The sequence below is a fragment of the Physella acuta genome, unplaced genomic scaffold (genome assembly GCF_028476545.2).
Source record: "Physella acuta isolate Inbredline_101_S28 unplaced genomic scaffold, ASM2847654v3 ptg000781l, whole genome shotgun sequence".
In the NCBI taxonomy this organism is placed as follows: Eukaryota; Metazoa; Mollusca; class Gastropoda; family Physidae; genus Physella; species Physella acuta.
Window position 1 is genome coordinate 476,227 of NW_026732299.1, and position 21,117 is coordinate 497,343.

Below are 21,117 nucleotides of genomic sequence, written 5' to 3' on the forward strand. Positions count from 1 at the left end.
AGTCATTAGTGAGAGACTTAGCCTAATGCAAATGTTTAAAAATAGAGCCAGTTCACCAAAAAAATGAAGGGAATTCTTCACATCCTAGTCAACAAATGGAAACTGAATCAGCTGAGTGTGACCAAGTTCTGTTTCAATTTTCAACATTCATAGATACATGTACTCTAAATGGTTGTCTATCTAAATCTAATTGAGAACATGATAGGCTGGACATTTTTTTCATAGAACAGCTTGGTAGCAAAATTTCTTATGTGAACATTTGGAAAATTGTTAGAGATCTATTGCTTCTGTCACATGGTCAAGCCAGTGTTGAAAGAGGTTTTTCTGAAAAAAGAAGTTGGAGGAGTGTCATTTGACACCAAAGATACTGATTGCAAAAGGGATTATGCTGGACTCTCAGACAATCTCCTGACAGATAATTTTGTAATAACACCAAAATTATTTCAAAAATTGTGTGTGCAAAAAACATACATCACCCTCATTGTAATGCCCGTTAGTGGTAGTTTATACCTTGAAATTCCCCCCAAAATCACCTTGAAAACCTTGTAAAAGCCTTGAATTTTCTTTTGGGATTTGGCTATGGACCCTGTACCAAGGTTGAAGAAAGAGATAAAATTTATTTCATATACCCCAGAGACTCACAGGTTCAAAGGGTTAGTTTAATATAAAATTATTGTTCAGTTTTTCAGCAAAAAAATAAGTTGGAAAGTTAAACTTGCTAATTGCTAGAAAATAAATAAAGTAGTGAATATTCATAGACTCTTATTTTATCAGGGGTTTTTTATGCTGGGGGGGGGGGGGCATATATATATCATCTAAATAGCTGTTTGCACTTAATGAAATTTTAAATTTCATTTAGTTTCCTTTTGCAGTTAAAAATTACATTTCTGATTTTTATATCTGATTTTTTTTTTCCCACGTTTTCTTTAACTTGCTTTCTCTGTGTCTTTGTTTGTTTGTTTGTCTTTCCAATCAAATCTTGCGATCGAAATTTCTGGCACTTCCCAGTTAGCTAGCGCGCTGAAATTTTCAGGGAAGCTTTCTTTTGGATGACCATTGAATATTCAATTGTTATTATTACTAAATTGATCAATGGAAACATTTTATTGAGCATTTTAGACCGCTATATAATCTATATATATAATTCTCCTCTGCTAGCCATTAGAAAAAAAACCAGCGACGCGTACCTCGCGCGCAGTGAAGCGAACGATCACATGTCGCCACAGGCTTAGGGGCAGAGAATTTAGCTTGAACCGAGTTTAAACTTACAGGAGGTAGGCCAGTTTGGGGGAGACGATATGGTCGAGTGGTTGGGCACACGATTGCTATCCCACTCGACACGGGTTCAAATCTATGTGTTCTAGTCAGTAACGTATTCAAACAACGTGTTTTTTACGAGTTGTCTTTTTACGAGTTGTCTTTTTACGAGTTGTCTTCGTTTACCCAAAAAAAGTGAAAAGATAAAATCGATAGCAAGATTTTAATGCAAACAAACAGACAAAGACTAAAAAGTAGAAAATAATAATCATTAAAAAAGTTTTAAAAAACCCACGTTTTCTGATTGAACTAAAAAGTAGAAAATAAATGCTATAGGCCCTACATCACAATAATGCAAGCGATCACTCTACTATAAGCGAGCAAAAACGTGGGGCGCCGTGATTTTCTTACAGTTTCTAATACTGTTGACTCTCTACAAGCTCCCTAATAAAAGTCAATAGTATTATCTAATCAATAGTAATATAACTTTTACTTCGGCGCCCCACGTTTTTCATCGCTTATAGTAGAGTGATCGCTTGCATTATTGTGATGTAGGGCCTATAGCATTTATTTTCTACTTTTTAGTTCAATCAGAAAACGTGGGTTTTTTAAAACTTTTTTAATGATTATTATTAAATCCACATTTTTGTCATTAAAAAAAATCTAGCTCATATAATTCTCTTGTTATTGCATGAGCGTTGATGTTTTGTGTAACTAGACTATTGTGACAAAGTTCTAAAAGTTGACATTGCGTTTTAAGTAATCTAGTCTGTGTTAAATAAAAACATGCCAAATTCAATCTTGAGGAAGTTGAATTTATAGTTTTGCCTTTATTGGGGCATGGCAATTGCTGCTGAATAAAATACACAGCAAATCATACATAATTGGTACAAATGTTAAGCAACACTGTGTCAATTTTGGAGTTACCTGTAAAAGAAGTTAGGCTTAAATCTTCTGTTGTAACTTCACAAGCTCTTTTTGCTAACCTTACACATTTATTGGATACGAGCCGACCCGCGGCATATCATACGCCGCTATTTAGTGAATTCGACAGTACCAATGCTGCCACTGAAAATATTTGCTTTAAAACACTATCAGTAGGTCGTTAAGAACGATACTACCCCCCCCCCTCCTTTCCCCCAACCCCTACCCCCCACCACCCCCCCCCCCCCCGTGAAAGCAGCCTCCTCTTAGTTACCTCCCCTAAGTTTAAAATAGTTTCAAACTAAATTATCTGCCCCTAATAGCCGTCACTATGATTGTAAACATTTAGCGTGAACCACAGCTCACCAGACCATGTAGGGGTGGGGTGGTAGGGAGTGCGCTTACAGCTTGTTTTCTAGCGTCTCCCAGAAGAGAATTATATATATAGATTGCCACAGAAAGAGATCTGTGTAAATCTGCATGGTGATCAGCATGGAAAACCAGGATGTGGAAGAAAGCTATTGCTCAGAGTTGTGAGCCATGTCATTTTGAATAGTAAACTTAGAGATTCACTCAATTTAATTTTTTTTTAAAAGTAAAATACATTTTTCACAATTTCAAGATCTATTTCCTTTAAAATTGATAAAATTTACCAATATTTATAAACAAATACTTTTTAACTCATTGTTCTCTCTCACATGTTGCAGCTTTTCCCCTGTAATTTTATTCCACTTTCTTACAGTTTTAGCTAAAAGTAGGTAGATCTATTTAAATATTGTAGATTAAACATTAATAGTTAGAGTATATTGAGAAACATTCAAGTCCCTTCAAATGCTCATCCAACACAGGGTGATGACTTTCAGCAACACTCAATTTTAGCACTTTTTATATCATTTTTATATTTAAGAAATACAAACTTCATGCTAGTTCATATTTTTAAACATCCACCCCACTTAGCAAATGGTTAGTAATGTGTGAATGCCTCATCCCTTCCCTTCTATACTAGAAATGAGAGGTGCTTTATTACTTTATGGATGACCTATTAACAAGGAAAGTAAAATATGTTCAGGTAACTTCTCTAATTTAATGATAAACTGGAAAAAAAGTTTTAAAAAATCATTGAGTAAAAAACTAAAATTTTTTGGGTTTCGTATTTCAATATGCTAATACTAATAAACGCTGTTTCCTTACTAAAGATAAAATAAAGCAATCATTATAACAAGTATCTAGTTTAACTATTTTAGTCTTCTTCTCGTTCTTAATATTATTTATATCAGAGAAGTTCGACAACAAGTTTAACATCATTGAAGAACAGTAAGGTGGTCTCCATTTTGAGGGCATGCCAATTAGTTTTTCTCTGAGTGGGGTGTATTGGGGCACCTGATTGTACATGCTACAGTCCTACAGGATGTGTTCTGTGTTCTTTGGCGCCACGCAACAGGTACAGGTTTCATAATGTCCAACAACTGTGCTGTTTTGATCTGTTAGTATGATCTGTTTTAAGTCTAAAAATTATGTGTTGTTCTTGTGTATTTTAGTACATAGAGTGGATTGTATGATGATCAACCAATGGCAAAGATTTGCAGTACATTTGAGGTTGTGTTATACTCTACTTGGGTAGTAATGGTAATTTATCTTAAAGGAACATTTAAATAAAACAAAACTAATTTTTCTGAATAAAAGAAGAAAGTTGAAGAAGGTAAATGTTATTCTATTTTTCTAGTAATAGTATAGATTTGTAAAACAAGCTAAAACTAGAATATTGTTGACTGTTAAAGTTAAATTATGAAAATTATTGTTTCAATACCTTTTGTATATGATTTACAGATTTAGAGCCACAGTCTTATTCTTATTACTATAGTTTAAGTTGGTAACATTTATATTGATTACTAATGCTACATAATGTACATTCTTTAACTAAAATTAGTAATTTGTTTTACTATTTCTTTGTACAATTTATATTTTTAAGCAAGAAGCTCAACACATAACTTACACAATATTAGGTTTAATAATTATACTTTTGTTTTATAAAATTAAACATAAACTTGAAAAAAAACACGGACTGTAAGTCTATCTAAAGTGGATCTGGATTTTTGAAAAAAAAATTAAATTTTGTAAATAAATTAATTTTTTTTTTGGACCTCTTCTCGTATTTTAGTATGACCTAAAAACTGTTTACACATAACAACGGGAAAAGCTAAGATAGGAAAAATATATAAATAATTAGATCTACTAACGATATTTTAAGAGCTGACTAAATTTGATTTTTCACCCCTAAAGAAAACATAGTAAGCTGATAAGGCAATATCTATTAGAAATACATACTTTTATTTTCAAATTATTACACAATTATGAGTTTTAAACTTTAAACTAAAAAGTAATCAAAACTAAAAAAAAAAAAAAAAAAAAAAAACAAAAAAAAACAACTTAAAACTTAGAGCTGAACTTAGATCTAGAATCTAGGTGTTTTTCAGTTTTTGCTTTCTTAATTATTTTTTTTTTTATTAAAATAACACTTCTCGATTTTCAATCAATCTTTTTTTTTCTCACCTTGTTTAATTTTAACAGTCTGAGAGTCTAGCTAGATCAATTAATAATTAAAGTATTTACAATTTTTTATATTAATTATTTTTCACAGGCCCCCAATTAATTATTAATTAACTTAATTATTAAGTATTAGAATCTTAGTGAATCTAATTTATTAATATAATATTAATAATATTTTATTATTAAATGAAGTTATATAACTAAATTGATTTTACTAAATAGAAAATAAATGAAAATAAATTTAAAAGAAAATTAAAATGTGCTATTGTTAAATTATTAATGATGATAATTATGTGTCGTGTTATTCAATTATTTTATTTTATACATGGACAAGCAAATTTAATGAATACTTAAACAAAACAAAAATTTAAAATAGAATTTATAATATAGCCTAGTGATTTTCTATTTATTTATTTTTAGTAAAATAATATTAAATAATGTAGATTATTGTAGATACATTTATAATATAAGGTTACCAATAAAAAAAAAATCCAAACGTTCAAATTGTAATAATAGCTAATAATTTTCTTCAAGAACAAATGAATATTAAATGATATTTTATTTTTATTCTAATTCTATAGAGTCTAAACTAAAATGAGTGTGATAAAATGTATTAACTATACTATAATAGCTTATTATGAATTTATTATTTATGATAAGAGAATTAATTTTAACACATTTTCATTAATTTACAGATTTAAATAATTTAAACGTTATTAGTTGTTTTAAGTATAGAATTATACATTCACAATTAATAACTCTAGATAATAATAGTGCATGATTCCAAATGTTATCAGCATATATTATAATAATTGTTATTGGTAGACTTTAGAAAGAGGTTTGGGTTCTTGCTTCAAGTCTCTCACAATACGCAGTAACATCCTATTTTTTTTTTATGTTTTTATTTTGCTTTCTAATAGAAAATTATGAAAAATGGGCAAGCGGAGAGGAGAAGCAGATAATCCTAATGCAGATTTTTGTGAATTCCTATTGGGTAAAACATAATTGCTTTGATATCTGATGCAGTTTATTTAACATAAGTCACAATAGAAATAAATGCTCTTCTTGTATATAATAATTTTATGTATCTGGCTGCACGAAATGTATTTACAAGCTAGATCTATATAGTTTCTTTAATGCATTCATTACAGAACTGGCATATTATGAAAAAAATGTGACAAGAACCATTCATAAATATAATGTGTATCGTAAAGCAGCAAGTGTGCTTGCAAAGCATCCTGTAAGGATAAAAAGTGGAGCTGAAGCTAAAAAACTAGTGAGTCATGATTGATTTGCTAAAAAGATTCGAAAAAAAATATCTCAATAAATAGATTTAAATAATAAACATTTTTTTTTATTTTTAAAAATATTTAAAGCAATGTTATATCAGACATCCTTACATTTTAAAATATTTACTTAAACTATAGATCTAATTTATTTGAAACCTCCCCCCCCCCCCCCCAAAAAAAAAAAGTTGTATTTAGAAAATTAAGGTTCTTAACCAGTTATTAATTCTAAGTTCTATCTACCTAATATGTGGCAAACTGAAAATCATAATCTACTCTGTAACATCGTTTTCATTTTTTGTTGTTCTGTTTTTATATTTCAGTTTAATATTTAGCGCTTATGGATAGGCTCCTCCAAACAACAAATTTACTTATTTTTTTTTATTACTCAGGCTGGTATTGGAATAAAAATTAGCAAAAAAATTGATGAGTTTATAAAATGTGGAAAAGTGGATAAAGTTGAGAAGGTAATGTGGCATTTTTTTGCTGGTTTTACCCCCCCCCCCCCACATCCTCTTCCACCCCTTGAAGATCATGTATTCTTACAAAACATAAGATATATTACACACCAAACTAGGTTAATTTTTTTTTACAAAATACTGAGTTGCTTCCCTTTTAAAAAAAAGAAATAGTGATATGGCTAGGTCTGCTGAGTACAAATGTTACATCACATTTGTTCAACCTCCCCATCAGCACAAAAGGTCTGACCCCTTTCCTCCCCAACGGGTGGTGTCATTATTGGACAACCCCTTACATTTTACTCAATTTATAGGTAGGGCCTAAGGTAATATCAATTGAAAGTATTTTTTAAGTGATAAAAATAATCTGGATGATTTTCTAGATTAGAGTTGATGAAACAAACATGGCAATAAGTGAACTTACTAAAGTTACAGGCATTGGGTAAGTCAAATATCTTACTTCATTTTTACTTTCTTTTTATAATTAAATTTGAAGCTAAAAATAAAATGATTTTCTTGATTATTTTTAAAACTGGTAACTAAAGTACACTTAACACTTTTCATATTATATTATAGGGCTAAAACAGCATATGATTTTGTCCAAGAAGGTATTAAGTCAGTTGCAGGTAAAGCAAAAATAATAAGTCTTTATAAACACAATTTTTTAAAATTTTAAGCAACATTTACTATTATAGGAATGTAATAACATGGTATGTTAATATTTAATTGAGCATATTTACAACATGGTAGAAACCTATTTAATATACAATTTGAATTAGTCAGTGAGCTAATGTTAATTAAACAAATTTGTTGTATAATTTCTACAGATTTAAGAAAAAATTTAGATAAGCTGAATCATCAACAAAAGATTGGAGTCAAGTAAGTTGATATAATTTTTTAAATCAATTTTATGTCCACAAAGTAGATGTAAAATCTCAACCTGTTTTTTTGTTTTTTTTGCAAAGACCTTTGGTACATTAAAGTAATGTTTGCTAATAATTTAAAAATACTAGTATTGAAATCAATATGATTATAAAAATATATTATATTTTTGATTGTTTACAGTTTATTTATTGTCAGCAGAGTAATAATATGTCCATTATTTGTACTGTCTACAGAATGTAAGAAACAATTTAAAAGAAATTAAACATTCTTAGTTAAAATTTTTAAACTCTTGTTGTTGATCACACCAGGTATTTTGAAGAGTTTCAGCTACGAATACCAAGGGATGAAATGATTCAAATAAAAGTAAGAGTAGTATTAATTTCATAAAATGAATGCATATCTTCCAAACATTGTTAACGAATGCATTTTTTTAACACATTTGTAATGTTTTCTACAAATTCATAAATTTTATAAAGATCTGGTTTTTCAACGTTTTCCTAGTCTTAAAAATGATGTCCCATCAAACTGAAACTAAGCTGGAACCAATGTAGCTTTTTAAAAAAATCAAAAATACAAAGATATTTTAAATCAACTTAAACAATTATCAGTGACAGTTATTGGCAGATCTAGAAAAAAAGGGCCACCCCGCAAAAAAAATTTTCTGGCCCTCCCCCCATTATATATATATATATATATATATATATATATATATATATATATATATATATATATATATATATACACATACATATTTACATACAAACACAGAACAAAAACATTGGATACTCATTTCTTGCCTGATCGGATTTTGAAGAAAAAAAAAAGTCTTTTTTTTCAAATTTGGATTTTTTTTTTTTAGATTTAAAACTAGTTTATTCTATATGTTTGCTGTAATACCACTTACCCTCTAGTTTTGGCCGGTCAAAAGAATATAAAATGTGGAAGCTTTGTATGTGTAATGGTTTCTTGTGTTATGTTTATTTTTATGTTTTTTCGTATTTATATTATTTGTTTTAAATATATTTCCTTTTTATGCTATGTCATTCTTTAGTATGTATTTGTTTAAAAATAATAATTAAGAGAAGTAATTGCTTTTTAATTTTTTTAGTACAAATATATTAAAAGGAGCTTATGAGCACCCCTATTTAACTATTTAAAAAAGAGAAATAAGTCACGGAAGTGTTTTGAACGTTTGCCTATCTTTTACACTACAGCTCAGGCACATCTTTTTTTTACCCAACATCATGTGTTAGCTACTGTATAACATCACTACTGTAGTAGATCTGTTTGTTATTTACAAAAGCTTTTACCGTAAAGTAAAGTTGGCTGGGAATAGTGCCAACCATACTATCCCTTGATTTGCAGAGGTTACTAAAACAGATGAACTCTACTTCACCTGCCCATGTACTGTAAGGTTTGAAAGGGTACTTATGTTAATTTAATCATTTTCAAACAGAATTTTGTCAAAGATATAATACTTAAAATGGACAACAATTACAAAGTCAAGGTGTGTGGAAGTTTTCGAAGAGGTTAGCATTAAAGAGACTTACACATTCATACATCTTAAAAGTATAGTTCTAGTTGTAGTTAAGTTTTTGAAAACTGATCTGGTTGATCACCTAGGGTTTTGATATGTTTGGAAGAAATAGGAGATTTTATAAAGTTAGGATAGAGTTTACATGATATAAGCCTGTCATTATTTTAAAATAGTTCTTTTATAACTATTTTAATAAAAAGGTTCTTCAACATGTTTTTATATTGTTGTATTATTCATTTAGGATTTTGTTTCTTTCAGGTGCTGAAAGTAGTGGTGATATAGATTTTCTTTTAACACACCCTAACTTCACAACAACATCAAAAAATAAGGTACACATGTATGCATATAGAATTTTTAAAAATTAATATTTTAGTAATTTATTATAAACTTGGCTTCCACATAATTTTTTTGCAGCCTGTCTACTTGCACGATGTTATAAAAAAACTTCAACAAATTAAATTTATCACAGACACATTATCACATGGAGATTCCAAATTTTTGGTAAGAAATGATTAATTGTGCAATCTGTGTATTGTTATGTAGTAATTAGTAAAAGTTTGATTGTTTTACATTTCTGTAGTAACACCAGCATTGAAAGTGTTAATTATTATTAGTCCTGCTCAGTTATTAATTAGGGACTCGATCATTTCTCAATATTTAGCTCAAGCTTTCTCAGTCAAGAAACTGGAAATAAAGACATAAATACAAATACATATAGGATTGGCATCTCAGTTACTTTATTAAAGTCGACAAACCTTTCAACAGATTCCAATTATTGAGAGATGTGTTCAACTTACTTAAAGATGGACAGTGTTGCAATAAGTGCTTGAAGTTGAAATAAAAATGTGTAAACTCTGAACACAAAAGCCTTCAAGAAATATTATGGGAGCAGGAAGATGATCTATCACCAGATCTATCAACATGATTACATTGAATTGCTCAAGCATTTTCAAATTATTCAGCTATGAAAAAGGCTTAATTCAATAACCTCAAAGATTTTCAACAAATCCAGAAAGTTGAATCAGTTTCTTAGAGTTAAGAGTTCAGTAAATTCCACTTAAAATATCAACCAACTGCTTAGAAATATCAACCAACCCCACAGAAATATCAAACCACTCTAGTTCAAAAGAGCTAAATCAAAAGTTTCCAAGAGAAAAGTCTGTTTAAAAGTGTTTAATTCTGTTAAATCACCTCAAGGCATGTGCCTATAGTTACATCACATCAATGAACCAGATAAGACTACTCCAGAAGTGGACTTAGAAGCCTTGAGCTGTGTTGGGAATAGGAATAAAAATAATAATATTAATAACTGGAATAAATTTTGCTTGATATGAATTTGTTGCAAGGAATTAAAACTTGTTGCAATAGTATATTTTTTATTTTGTAGGGTGTTTGTAGACTGCCCACTTCAGCTGATGGAAAAGAATTTTCTTTCAGGAGAATAGACTTTAGGTTAGTTTGTATTTGTAGATTGCTTTAAAGAAATTTTAAGTACACAATAAACATACTAAACTTTGGCTCATTCTTTCTTTTTAAGAAGATTAACATGATATATCTTAGAAATTAGTAAATGCAACATCACATTAACATTACGTGCTGTCTTGATTGAATAAATATACTTTTGCCTTTAAAAGTGGAAATAAATTAAAAAAAAAAAAATCTACATTATAATCATTTTTTTATTATTCATAATAACTTCAATTTTTTTTTAAACCCAGCAATTTTTGTACATTTATCTCCCCTTTTTACTGATATAGTTATCATTGAGCTGCACATTTGTCATTAACAATCATATTTATTTCAGTTTTATACTAATCAAGAAATAAATTTTGTGTAGGCTTCTTCCACATGACCAGTACTACTGTGCATTGCTCTCTTTTACTGGTTCAGACGTCTTCAATAAAATTATGAGAAGTAAAGCTTTAGAACAAGGTTTTACTATTAATGAATATTCAATCAGACCACTAGGCAGCACAGGTAAACTTTTTATTTTATTTTAGTTATTTTTAAACTCTTAGAGAGTATTTTTAATCAGCAACTTTGGTAGCTCACATCAAGTGCTCTTTAGCAAAATATCATTCATAATAATCACAATACATTAAATTATGGTACTGTGATTTAAATGACCCTTTGATAACCACATAAATAATTATACTAGAAAACATTAACAAGCATGCTTGCCTGAACAATGATACATTAGGTTGTGACCCTAACTGCTGATAATTTATAATAAAGTATCACATGATGACTTATTTTGTATATGAATGACAAATTAGTTTTAAAATATAATAACTTATAGTCTAGGTGTTCAGAAATTCTATCACTAACATGCTGTACATTTTTAGGAGTACCAGGGGAACCGTTACCTGTTACTTGTGAAGAAGATATTTTTGAATATATAGGAATGCCATACAGAAGCCCTGTTGACAGGAAGGCTTAATTAATCACATAATTACAGACACTAAATTCTGAATTCAAATTCATTTAATCCAATTATCTTAATATGCTGTGATACAAGAACATTCTTATTTTATAATAACCATGTATTATTTTTAAATGTATGTGGCTGGCCTTCATTGTTTAGCAAAGTATTGAATGTGTGATACATTTAAGTAATTTTTGCCACTATATATGGTGGAATGACTTTACTCAATGTTTTTATTGGTCTCTTTATTTATGATTTTTTGATACCATCTTTTATTATATATATTTTTATGTGCCATAAAAAGTATGAAGTATTTGTCATACAGCATTTTAGGAAACAGAAAACTTTAAAATACAGCTTGTATATAAGCCCATTTTCTACATATGCATGTGATGTTAAAGAATGAATTATCTTCAAAAAGTTATGTTGAAAAACTGGTGCTGAGTTTGATCTTGAACTAATATATCCAAAATTATATAACATATATAATGTCACATTATGCTTCAAAGCTGTATCAAAAACAATACATCATGTACCTAGATATATTTCTAATTTTTTGCCACAAATTACACCTTTTATCATTGCAATTGGATGTGGTATTTAAGGTTTTTGGGGCTGTTGTCCAACATCTTTGATGACAAATGTGTACACCAAAAGGACTTTACATGACCTGTGTATTTGGAAATGGATAAGTGAGGAGTAACTTTATATACAATTCACGTTCTTGGGTATTTTAACACAAGTATTTAATTAATAAATAATGTATACTATAACATTTTAAAAATAGTTATTCTACATAAGTTTTTTTATGTAATGGATGTAAAACTAAATAAAAAAATATTAATGAATGGTTTGTGTGATAAAAAATTTTTACACAGCAAATCTGACAGATAATTGACAAACAAAAATCATAATTTATAAAGAAAAGAGCTAATAAATAAAACAAGACTATATTGATTAGGAGCGCATTTTATTAACTAACATGTTTAATAACAGTAGCATTACAAAAAGTTTTAAGGCACAAAATATGTTTAAAAAGCTACACTTCAGTAAAAATGAGTCACAACACTTTTATAGGAAAAGTAGTTTGCATATTTAACAGAAAAATGTATCATAATCGTAGTAAAAAGTAGTTTAGGAAATAACATTAGCAAAGCAAGGAGTGCTGTACATTAAATGAGCTAGGAATCATAATACAGTTGTATATATAAAAAACTACTTACTAATTTTTATGCAAGATTTATTTTATTCAAAACTTTCATTTAAAAATTATATTTTCCTTGATTGTCCAAAAGATAATGTGACATCTGTTTTCTTGACTATTGATAATTTGAGATGTTAAAAAAGTTTATAATTATCTATGAGAATAGTTGCTTCAACAAAAGATTGTTTTAGGTTACAAAAAACAAACAAACAAGCATGCAATAGATATATTAGTACATAATTTTAATAATACATACTTTTTCCTACTAACTACTTATAAGTTATATTACAGTTCAATTCATTACACAAATATACATTAATTTAAACATTCCATCATTTTATATGAAATACAAACTATTAATATTATTAAGTAAGTTCACTGTTGCTTTTTTACATGCATGAACTATTTTACCACATAATTACTATGCATAAACAGCAATATTAAACAGTGTTATTCCAATGTTTAAAGGAGAAAAAGTTATGAATAAATTGTATTTGTAACTGCAAGACGGATATGATTTGAGGCCACTACTCCCAAGGTGCCAATTGGTTTTGCCAGCAAGCGAGAACTCAGTTAAAACTTTGAAAAAACACTGTGATGAATGTTGTCATTTCTGCACAACCCCTGTTTACTAACCTTTGCTATGTATAAAGACCTATTTGAAGTTTTCTAGTTGATAAAATACACAACTGGAAGTTAAGTATTTTGCAATTTAAGATAATTATATTATAAATAGGACAATTATTTTAATATTTTCTGAACACACTGAAACAATAAAAAAGTTCTGAAATGATTTAGTTGCACACATTGTGCCAATTATTTTAATAGTGTCTGTAAAAAGTGAAGTACATTTTCAGACAAAAAGGTCCAGGGGCAGATGAAGTAGTGGTCAGTATTAAGCCTGTGGCTTTTACTTTCCCCAACTCAATGATTAGAACTGGGTGAACTTAAAATGTCCACAGTCTCCAGTCTGAGAACTTCCCTTGAGACGGGGGTTAATTATTGAGTGCTATACCACATGGTCCCACACCTTTATTCGACAATCATTTCTTGATAGTATTATATTACACATTATAAATGTCGTAAGAAAAGTATTTGACATGTAAAAAGTTAATGTAAATATTCCTAAATTTGAATACAGGAAAAATATTGGGTAAACCTGGGACTGATTTGACCATCCTGTACCTAGCAAAGTTTGTGATTAAAAAAAAATTCAGTGGAAACTTGTATGCTGCCTGAATTGTAGAAAAGGAGAAAGTATTAAAAACTTTGAAAATTAAAACAACTTGGCCTAAAGCTTAAAATAACACAGAAATGATTAAAAAAATAAGAATTTACCATGCAGTTTTTTCCCTCAGAAATGTGCAGTTCTAAGTTAATTTTTCACTTATTATTTATTATTAAAAGTCACACATTTTTTTTTTTAGAGTTTATAGAAATAAATATTATAATAACAATCTTTAAATAAATCCTGAAGTGCGAAGTATATCCTCACACAACCTCTTGTAATACCACAAATCACCCTTCACACGTTTCCGGTGTACACCCAAAAAGGAGTTCTTAGGTAATGCACAGACTTCCAGGTCAAAAGCGAGCTTAGTGTGGCCCCAATCATCCATTACAGTGCAGCGAAGTGAGTAGCTGAAGGTGTTAATAAGTGTTGATATTAAATTATTTTATTTAAAAAAATTGTATGTATATGTAAAAGTTCATCAATATTAATATGAAGGTAAATTCTACACTTCTAACAAAAACAAGTACCATCTTATAAAAACCAATATTAAGCTTTGTGCATTGATTTTATGACTTGACCTTATTAGTGAAGTGAAATAAAGAGCACTGTTGTTTGTTAAGATGTAATATAAAATCAAGCTCTTCAACATACTCCACTAGTCAAACACTACAAATAAACAAACTTCGCTTAAATATTAAAATTACAAATAAAATAATATGTACTTACTCGCTCTGTTTAAAAGGAATACATTTCTTCTGTAGAGAATTCTTGAGAGTAGTCAGCACATGGTCTGGACTCAGTTCATTTGTCAAACACACATTGTGTAAAGCCTAAACAAAATTGAAACCAACAGATCTAATACATTACAGGATAAGCTTTAAAGTCGTTTTAAAACAAACAACTCCTAACCAACCAAATTACTCTAAAAATGAAAGCCTTATACAAAGTAACCAGTTGCAAACTGCTTATATATTTCTACCAATAATACATTTAACACGCTGCGCACACTATATCAACAATATTTTTTTTATATAACACACATTCCTGACAAAAGTTAAAACTTGAAGAATGCATATCTCCCACGAAATAACTTATAGTAAAATGTGTTGTACATACTCGAGCTTTTCTTGGTCCATCAATTAAAGAGCCTTTCTTTTTGGGAGTCAACATGTTGAGCATGCGTTCTATACTTCCAAATACAGCACCCTTACGAGCAGATTTCTGTCCACTGCCAGGGGCGGACATGTGCATCCTATATAGTTCATCATCAACAGAGCGAGATGCAGCCCTAATAAATAGATACATTATTTATAAAAACAACCACTAAATACATTTGAATGAGTAAACTGTTATCAATTTATCACAACAGGTATTAAATATCTGCAATAAAATTTACTCAAATTCTCATAAGATTATTTAAATCTACAAATATTAAATAGAATAATTATTGGAAAAAGGTAAAAAATAAAATAACAATTACTTGGAGGAGTCTTTAACTGGTGAATGATTATCTTCTACGCCCAAGTTATTTAATTGTGAATCATAAGAACGGGATGGCGAGAATGTGTTATTTATAGCAGATTTCTCATGAACATCTGTAGTTGAAAAGGTAAATTAAAATACAATATTAATACAATTCAAATTTATTTTACAAAAAAATTAAATCAGCAATTATATTGTTTTAGCATATTTAAAATTACTAATGTAATATAATACTTCACAAATTTTAAGGTAAATATTGTTTATTACTTAAGATTTATGAACTCATTTTTATAAGCAATAGATACTTACAAGAATCATCCATAGATGTGACTTGAGGTTTAGAAACATGAGGAGAAGGATAAGCAGTAAACTTTGGTGTGCGAGCTGGGGTTGCGCGGCTTCTTGGTGTCTGTGGGACAACAAATTCATCACTGTTGCCAGGCTTAGGTGTGGATGGTTTCACAAAATGGTTTTCCTTGTGGACTGTTGGTTTGGGTTGCGTCTTCTCTTTCTCTGAAGCCATTTCTCTTCTTCCAGGTGTCCTAACTGCTACAGCAGGTGTTTGAGAATAATTAGATTTTCTATAGACATTAGTCTGTCTTATTGGTGATTTTCTGGGAGTGGTTTGATGCTTTGATAAATGTTCTGCATTTCTGACGTTGTACACATCACCTTTTGTACCCTTATGCTCTGAAACATGAGCTTTTGTTCCAACTCTTTCTTTATGATGGCTGTTTTTATCATTTTCATTTTTATCATCTTTACTTCTTTTATCTGGTTCTGATTTGGCTTCATTTTCCATCAAAGGTCTGTTTTCTTTATTGCTGTAACAAGGTGAAGCTATTTCTTTATAGACAGACTGTGGTGTAGAGGCTTTATTTTCTAGCTTGGTTTCTTTGGCTCCACTGACTTCATTTTTCTCACTCTTGATTTTATTCACATCTTTGTTGGCTGCTCTTCTCTGAGCAGTCTCTACAGGATTATTAAAATCTAGTCTTTCTCTTACACGTCCACGTGCTTTATCTGTCTGAGGACATGCTGTTTTTCCATCTTTGTTTTGGGGTGTCAATATATATGGTGAACTGTTAAAGTCAACACCAGCTAAATCTTCTTCAGAGCTGTAATGTCGTGACTTGTTTGGATTAAGAAAAAAATATCAGTTACTGTTCTTATTCACTTGTAATTTAAAGATGGAATAAATTTATTACACACTCAAAGTTGAATGAATTCAGGTAGTTATGACTGACTGCTAAATATCTTACCCGGGATCTATCAGTTCTTGATGTTGCTTTAGACAACAATCTCACAGGTTTTCCTTTCATTTTTTTTTCAAGAAGAAGAAAGTATGTGGCTGTAAGGTAGTCATACTTCCACTGTAGTCACACAAAAAAGGTTATTATAAATAAAACAATGCAAAACTATTTTGTTATTCAGAAGTTGGAAGCATTCATCAATGTAAACAAAGTGTTAACTAAAGTCAAATCATTAAGTGATTTTACCATAGAAAGACCATGTAACTACAGAGGCAAAATTAAAATACCTCAGAAATCTCTGCTTCCATCTGAGATCTTGTCTTACCATGATGTACAGCTAGTTCAGTAATACAATCATCATCAAGACCTTTCTATGAATAATAATTACATGAATGAATTAAATGCTGTAAACAGTTTTCATTACAATGTAAGAAGTCATACATGCTAAACATGCAGACCCCCAAAAAGAAAGGCTCTTTAATTGAGGGACCAAGAAAAGCAAGAGTATGTACAAAACATTTTACAATAAGTTATTTCGTGGGAGATATAGATTCTTCATACAGTTACCTTATATTTTGTTTGCCATTCTATTGGTACATTGAAGCTCTTAGTAAGCCATGGGTGTTTTAATAAAGCAGGAATAGAAATTCGTCTTTTAGGGTCCACTTGCAGCAACTGGGAAATAATTTCTTTGCTTTCTATGCTAAGCCACTCAGGTGTCGTGTATGTCCCACTCTGGAAAGTTGTAAAATAGTTCAGGTGAAAAAAAAAAGAGCCTTTCAAAAATGTTTGTTTAAATTAAACAATTATTTTTATCTATATATATTTTTAAAACACTAATCTAAGAGATTAATTTTTATGAAATGTAAAAAACCTTATACTGTGACTTGGATATATATTTTTAAATTACCACCCATATCAAGGTGAAAAGTTTATTAGCATGTTATTGAGATGAAAATTGTAATTATGTGTGGAAAAAAAATTGATTAAATTAATACATTTTTTAATACACTATCCTGCAGATTTGTTTTATTGAGCCACACTGCTTCGCGTATGATTTATAAATCTTCACTTGCCTTAATTTTTTTATACAACTGTGATATATTCTCATCATCAAATGGTAAAAAACCACACATTAAAGCATACAACAGGACACCCATACTCCATTGGTCAACCTAGAACATAATTTTTGTATTTTTTTACAAGCAACAAATAATATAACAATAAACATTTTGTTATAACTTTCTAAGTGTTAGAATATGCTAACTAGTACAAACAAGAAAACCTGGGAGAGATCACTCTTTGACCATAGTGATATAAAAAAACTGTGAATCCCTTTTATTTATGTGGTAAATGCAGTTTAAAACTTTGCAGATTTTGGTTACATATTTAATTCTAGATACCCCCACAAAGCAAAATAAAATTCATTATGAGCACACAAAAAATAACTTTTACCTCTGAACCTAAATATTGTCTTCCTGAGATAAGCTCTGGTGCTGCATAAGCTGGACTTCCACAAAGAGTTGCCAACAAACTATCCATTCCACCCTGTCAAAATATTAAAACAATGGGAAATTTTAACTTCAAAAGGTAGAAAAACAGCACTGAACAGCATTGATTCAAAACTGTTTTATTTTTACAGCTTACCTTAGGTTTGGCACACAAGCCAAAATCAATCAGTTTAATGTTTTGATCTTCGTCTAGCAACAAATTTTCCTGAAATTAAGAAGAAAATTATTACAAATATTCTTTATCTAGACAAATACACCACTCTGACAGTTACTAGACTAAAATTTTAAAATATTATATTTATACTAACAGGCTTTAGATCTCTGTGAGCGAAACCAGCTTCATGGATATAAGCCACAGCAGCAACAATTTGTCGAAAAAATACACGAGCTTCTGCTTCATCCAAGCGATCCTTTGAAACTATGTAATCAAAAAGTTCTCCCTCAGGGCAGTACTATCAGAAAATAATAATATATATAGTGCAAATCCATGGATCAAAATACATATATGTATGTATATAATATATATACACATGTTCCCTCTATTACAAATAATCTGTCTATCAAAATTTGTAAAATGGTGAATAAGTCAATATATATAAAATATATATAAATACATATATACACTCTTGTATCTTGTAAACAAAAGTCAAGTTGCACACACACACACACAAAAATAAATAAATAAATAAATAAATAAATAAATATATATATAGAGAGAGAAAGAGAGGCCTATATTTAAATGTGTATATATATATATATTCGTATCACTTTTTAACTGATCGTATGAAATACTCACTTCAAGTACTAGAAAAAATCTAGTTTCAGTCTCAATTACTTGAAAAAGTTTACAAATATGCTGATGACACAATTCTTTCATTGCAGCTATTTCTGTGGTCACTCTAGGAAGTTCTGCCTGTTTAAAACAAAAATATCATGTTTTTTTTTTAAAGTAAAGAAATGAAAGTTATAAAAAGTGATCAAATATATTTTTAGAAGTGTAGAAAACTGGATTTTAAGTAGGAATTGATAAACACTTATGTTATATTACTTATGTTTCTGACACACTTAAGCTAGAAAAATTTTAATGCATTTTTTAAATGTGGTCATCTATTAACATTGTATAGCCATTTTGGTCAAATTCTTACACATCATGACCAAAGTCAGATACCACCATTAATTGAATATCACATCAAATTTAAACTTAATAGTCAGGACTAAGACTTATTTTATAACATTTTTTAACAACAAAAAAAAGGTACATTTAAAACTACGTTTTTCTCCTCTGAAAAACTTTCAAAATCTCAGAAAAGGATTAATTTAAGGATGTAAAATAACTTGCCTTTGTCGACAAGAGATTTAACCTACCCCTAGTGTTCTTTTATCCATTATTTTGACTGCAACCTTCTCCCCTGTCAATGCATGGTAAGCCAGTTTTACTTTTGCAAAGCCTCCTAAATGATGAAATAGATCTACATTTTAAAGAAGGTCCATGTAACAACACATGAGGTAAAATTAACAAATAGGCCTACATAATTTTAAAGTGAAAATATAATTTTTTTTATATCATGTAACATATTGTCTAGCGAAAACAAAACCATCACATCTTTTTCCTTTTTACCTGATCCAATAGTTTCCCGTAAATGATATAGACCTCTCAGTTCTGGAAACAAAGACATCTTTAACCAAAATTGTGATAACCAGCTAAGACCTATTGAAATGAAAATAACAGAATTAAATTTTAAAATGAAATCATTCAATGTTAGTGTTAGCATATCAATTATCAAATAATAATATCAATAATCAGTGCATTTTATAATTATTGACAAGCTGCCAGCTAGATCTAGTCTGATCTAGGCCTTGAAGACAAGACAGATGAACTAGTTCAACTTAGTTCAAGGCCAAGGGTGTTACTTATTGAGATTTGAGGATAAGCAGATGAGGCCGGGGAAACTGAAAAGGAAGATTAATTTACTAGATCTAGATCTAGATTTATTTATATTTTTAGCGCAATTTCCATTCTGGAGAATTGCGTTTATTAACCCGTCATTTCTGGATGTATGAATGAATGGATGGATGGATGGATGTGTGTCCGCAGCTTTAAGTCGTATCTCCTCCTCAACGAAGCAATATCGATGACTAGTTCCAAAAGCAATTATGTTAAGATAGTTACGAGGATGAACATAGGCCATAAAAATTACGGGTTTCTTTCACGGATTTCCCGGAAAAGCCAAAAAACCTTGAAAAAAAGCAGTTTTTGGCCCATATCTCGGCAACCAGACCACTAAGCGACTTTGAAACATGTACCAATCGATTCCTGCTATAATTTAGAACAATATTGCCGAAGAAAGTTTTCAAAAATATCCTTTCGTTCGGTCACAAAAAAAAATTTTGAATTAATTAAAATTTGGACCGAATTAGTAGGCATTTTTTCCAACCACACGCGTCATCACGTTCAATAGCTGCGCCATCGCGTTCCATGGCTGCGCCATCACGTTCAGTAGGCGCGCAATGATTTTTAGTCATGTAACTCTATTGTAAATAAAACATGTAAAATACTGAAAAAATTAATAAAAAACGTTTTAATAACTAACCAATGGTTTTACTAACCCTGCTCTTGATTTACGCTACGACAGAGCTATTTTTAGATAACATAAGGAAATTGCGCTAAAATTGTCACTAGACTTTTTAATTACCTTGTTTTTATAATAACTAAATTTTTTTTTAATGAAGGCAGGAAAATACATTTAATACAAAATAAATAGGCCTAACATTTCACTTTATTGTGACTTTATAGACCTAACCCTGATTGCTCTATTGAATATTACTCAATAGATTAAAGTAGTAGTAGACCTAAATCTAGATCTATGTTGAATGTTCATCTTGTGAATTCTTTTAATCATGATGCGAATAATAAATTATTAAAACAAAGTTGTTTTGAAATTACCTCTTTGAGTTTAGGTTGCCAGATTAAAATCTTGAAAATCCGCCAGACATCAGTTTCAAATAGAAATCTATTACCTTAAAGTAATATACGCGCAGCTTGAGATAATAAGATAGTTAACTAATATTATCTTTAAATATCTAGAATCTACAAATTTAATTTTTAATAGTAAG

General features: G+C 29.6%; 2 protein-coding genes across 5 annotated transcripts; one reads left to right on the top strand and one right to left on the bottom strand.

Annotated features, from left to right (window-relative positions):
- The first annotated feature begins 4,354 nt into the window (after window positions 1–4,354).
- On the top strand, window positions 4,355–12,163 carry LOC131950819 (DNA polymerase beta). Of its 3 annotated transcripts, none has more exons than XM_059313024.1 (14): window positions 4,355–4,469; window positions 5,649–5,722; window positions 5,880–6,004; window positions 6,407–6,481; window positions 6,856–6,914; window positions 7,049–7,098; window positions 7,300–7,351; window positions 7,666–7,720; window positions 8,814–8,886; window positions 9,153–9,223; window positions 9,309–9,395; window positions 10,282–10,346; window positions 10,732–10,871; window positions 11,240–12,163. In XM_059313024.1, exons 2-14 carry the CDS (start codon window positions 5,662–5,664, stop codon window positions 11,332–11,334), a joined length of 1,008 nt encoding a protein of 335 aa, XP_059169007.1. In that variant the 5' UTR covers window positions 4,355–4,469; window positions 5,649–5,661; the 3' UTR covers window positions 11,335–12,163. The 3 variants fall into 3 exon arrangements, with proteins under 3 accessions (XP_059169007.1, XP_059169009.1, XP_059169008.1); XM_059313026.1 differs by lacking the exon at window positions 4,355–4,469 and adding an exon at window positions 4,511–4,558; XM_059313025.1 differs by lacking the exon at window positions 4,355–4,469 and adding an exon at window positions 4,572–4,644.
- Window positions 12,164–12,278: 115 nt separating this feature from the next.
- On the bottom strand, window positions 12,279–21,041 carry LOC131950818 (maternal embryonic leucine zipper kinase). Of its 2 annotated transcripts, none has more exons than XM_059313022.1 (16): window positions 20,948–21,041; window positions 19,622–19,711; window positions 19,369–19,454; window positions 18,800–18,916; window positions 18,312–18,455; window positions 18,140–18,208; window positions 17,948–18,040; window positions 17,569–17,667; window positions 17,060–17,227; window positions 16,780–16,863; window positions 16,502–16,612; window positions 15,549–16,371; window positions 15,238–15,352; window positions 14,874–15,045; window positions 14,484–14,587; window positions 12,279–14,164 (listed from the first exon to the last, which is right to left on the bottom strand). In XM_059313022.1, the coding sequence occupies exons 2-16, from the start codon at window positions 19,677–19,679 to the stop codon at window positions 13,984–13,986; spliced, it is 2,424 nt and encodes an 807-aa protein (XP_059169005.1). In that variant the 5' UTR covers window positions 19,680–19,711; window positions 20,948–21,041; the 3' UTR covers window positions 12,279–13,983. The 2 variants fall into 2 exon arrangements, with proteins under 2 accessions (XP_059169005.1, XP_059169006.1); XM_059313023.1 differs by lacking the exon at window positions 20,948–21,041 and adding an exon at window positions 20,805–20,927.
- Between the last annotated feature and the right edge of the window lie 76 nt (window positions 21,042–21,117).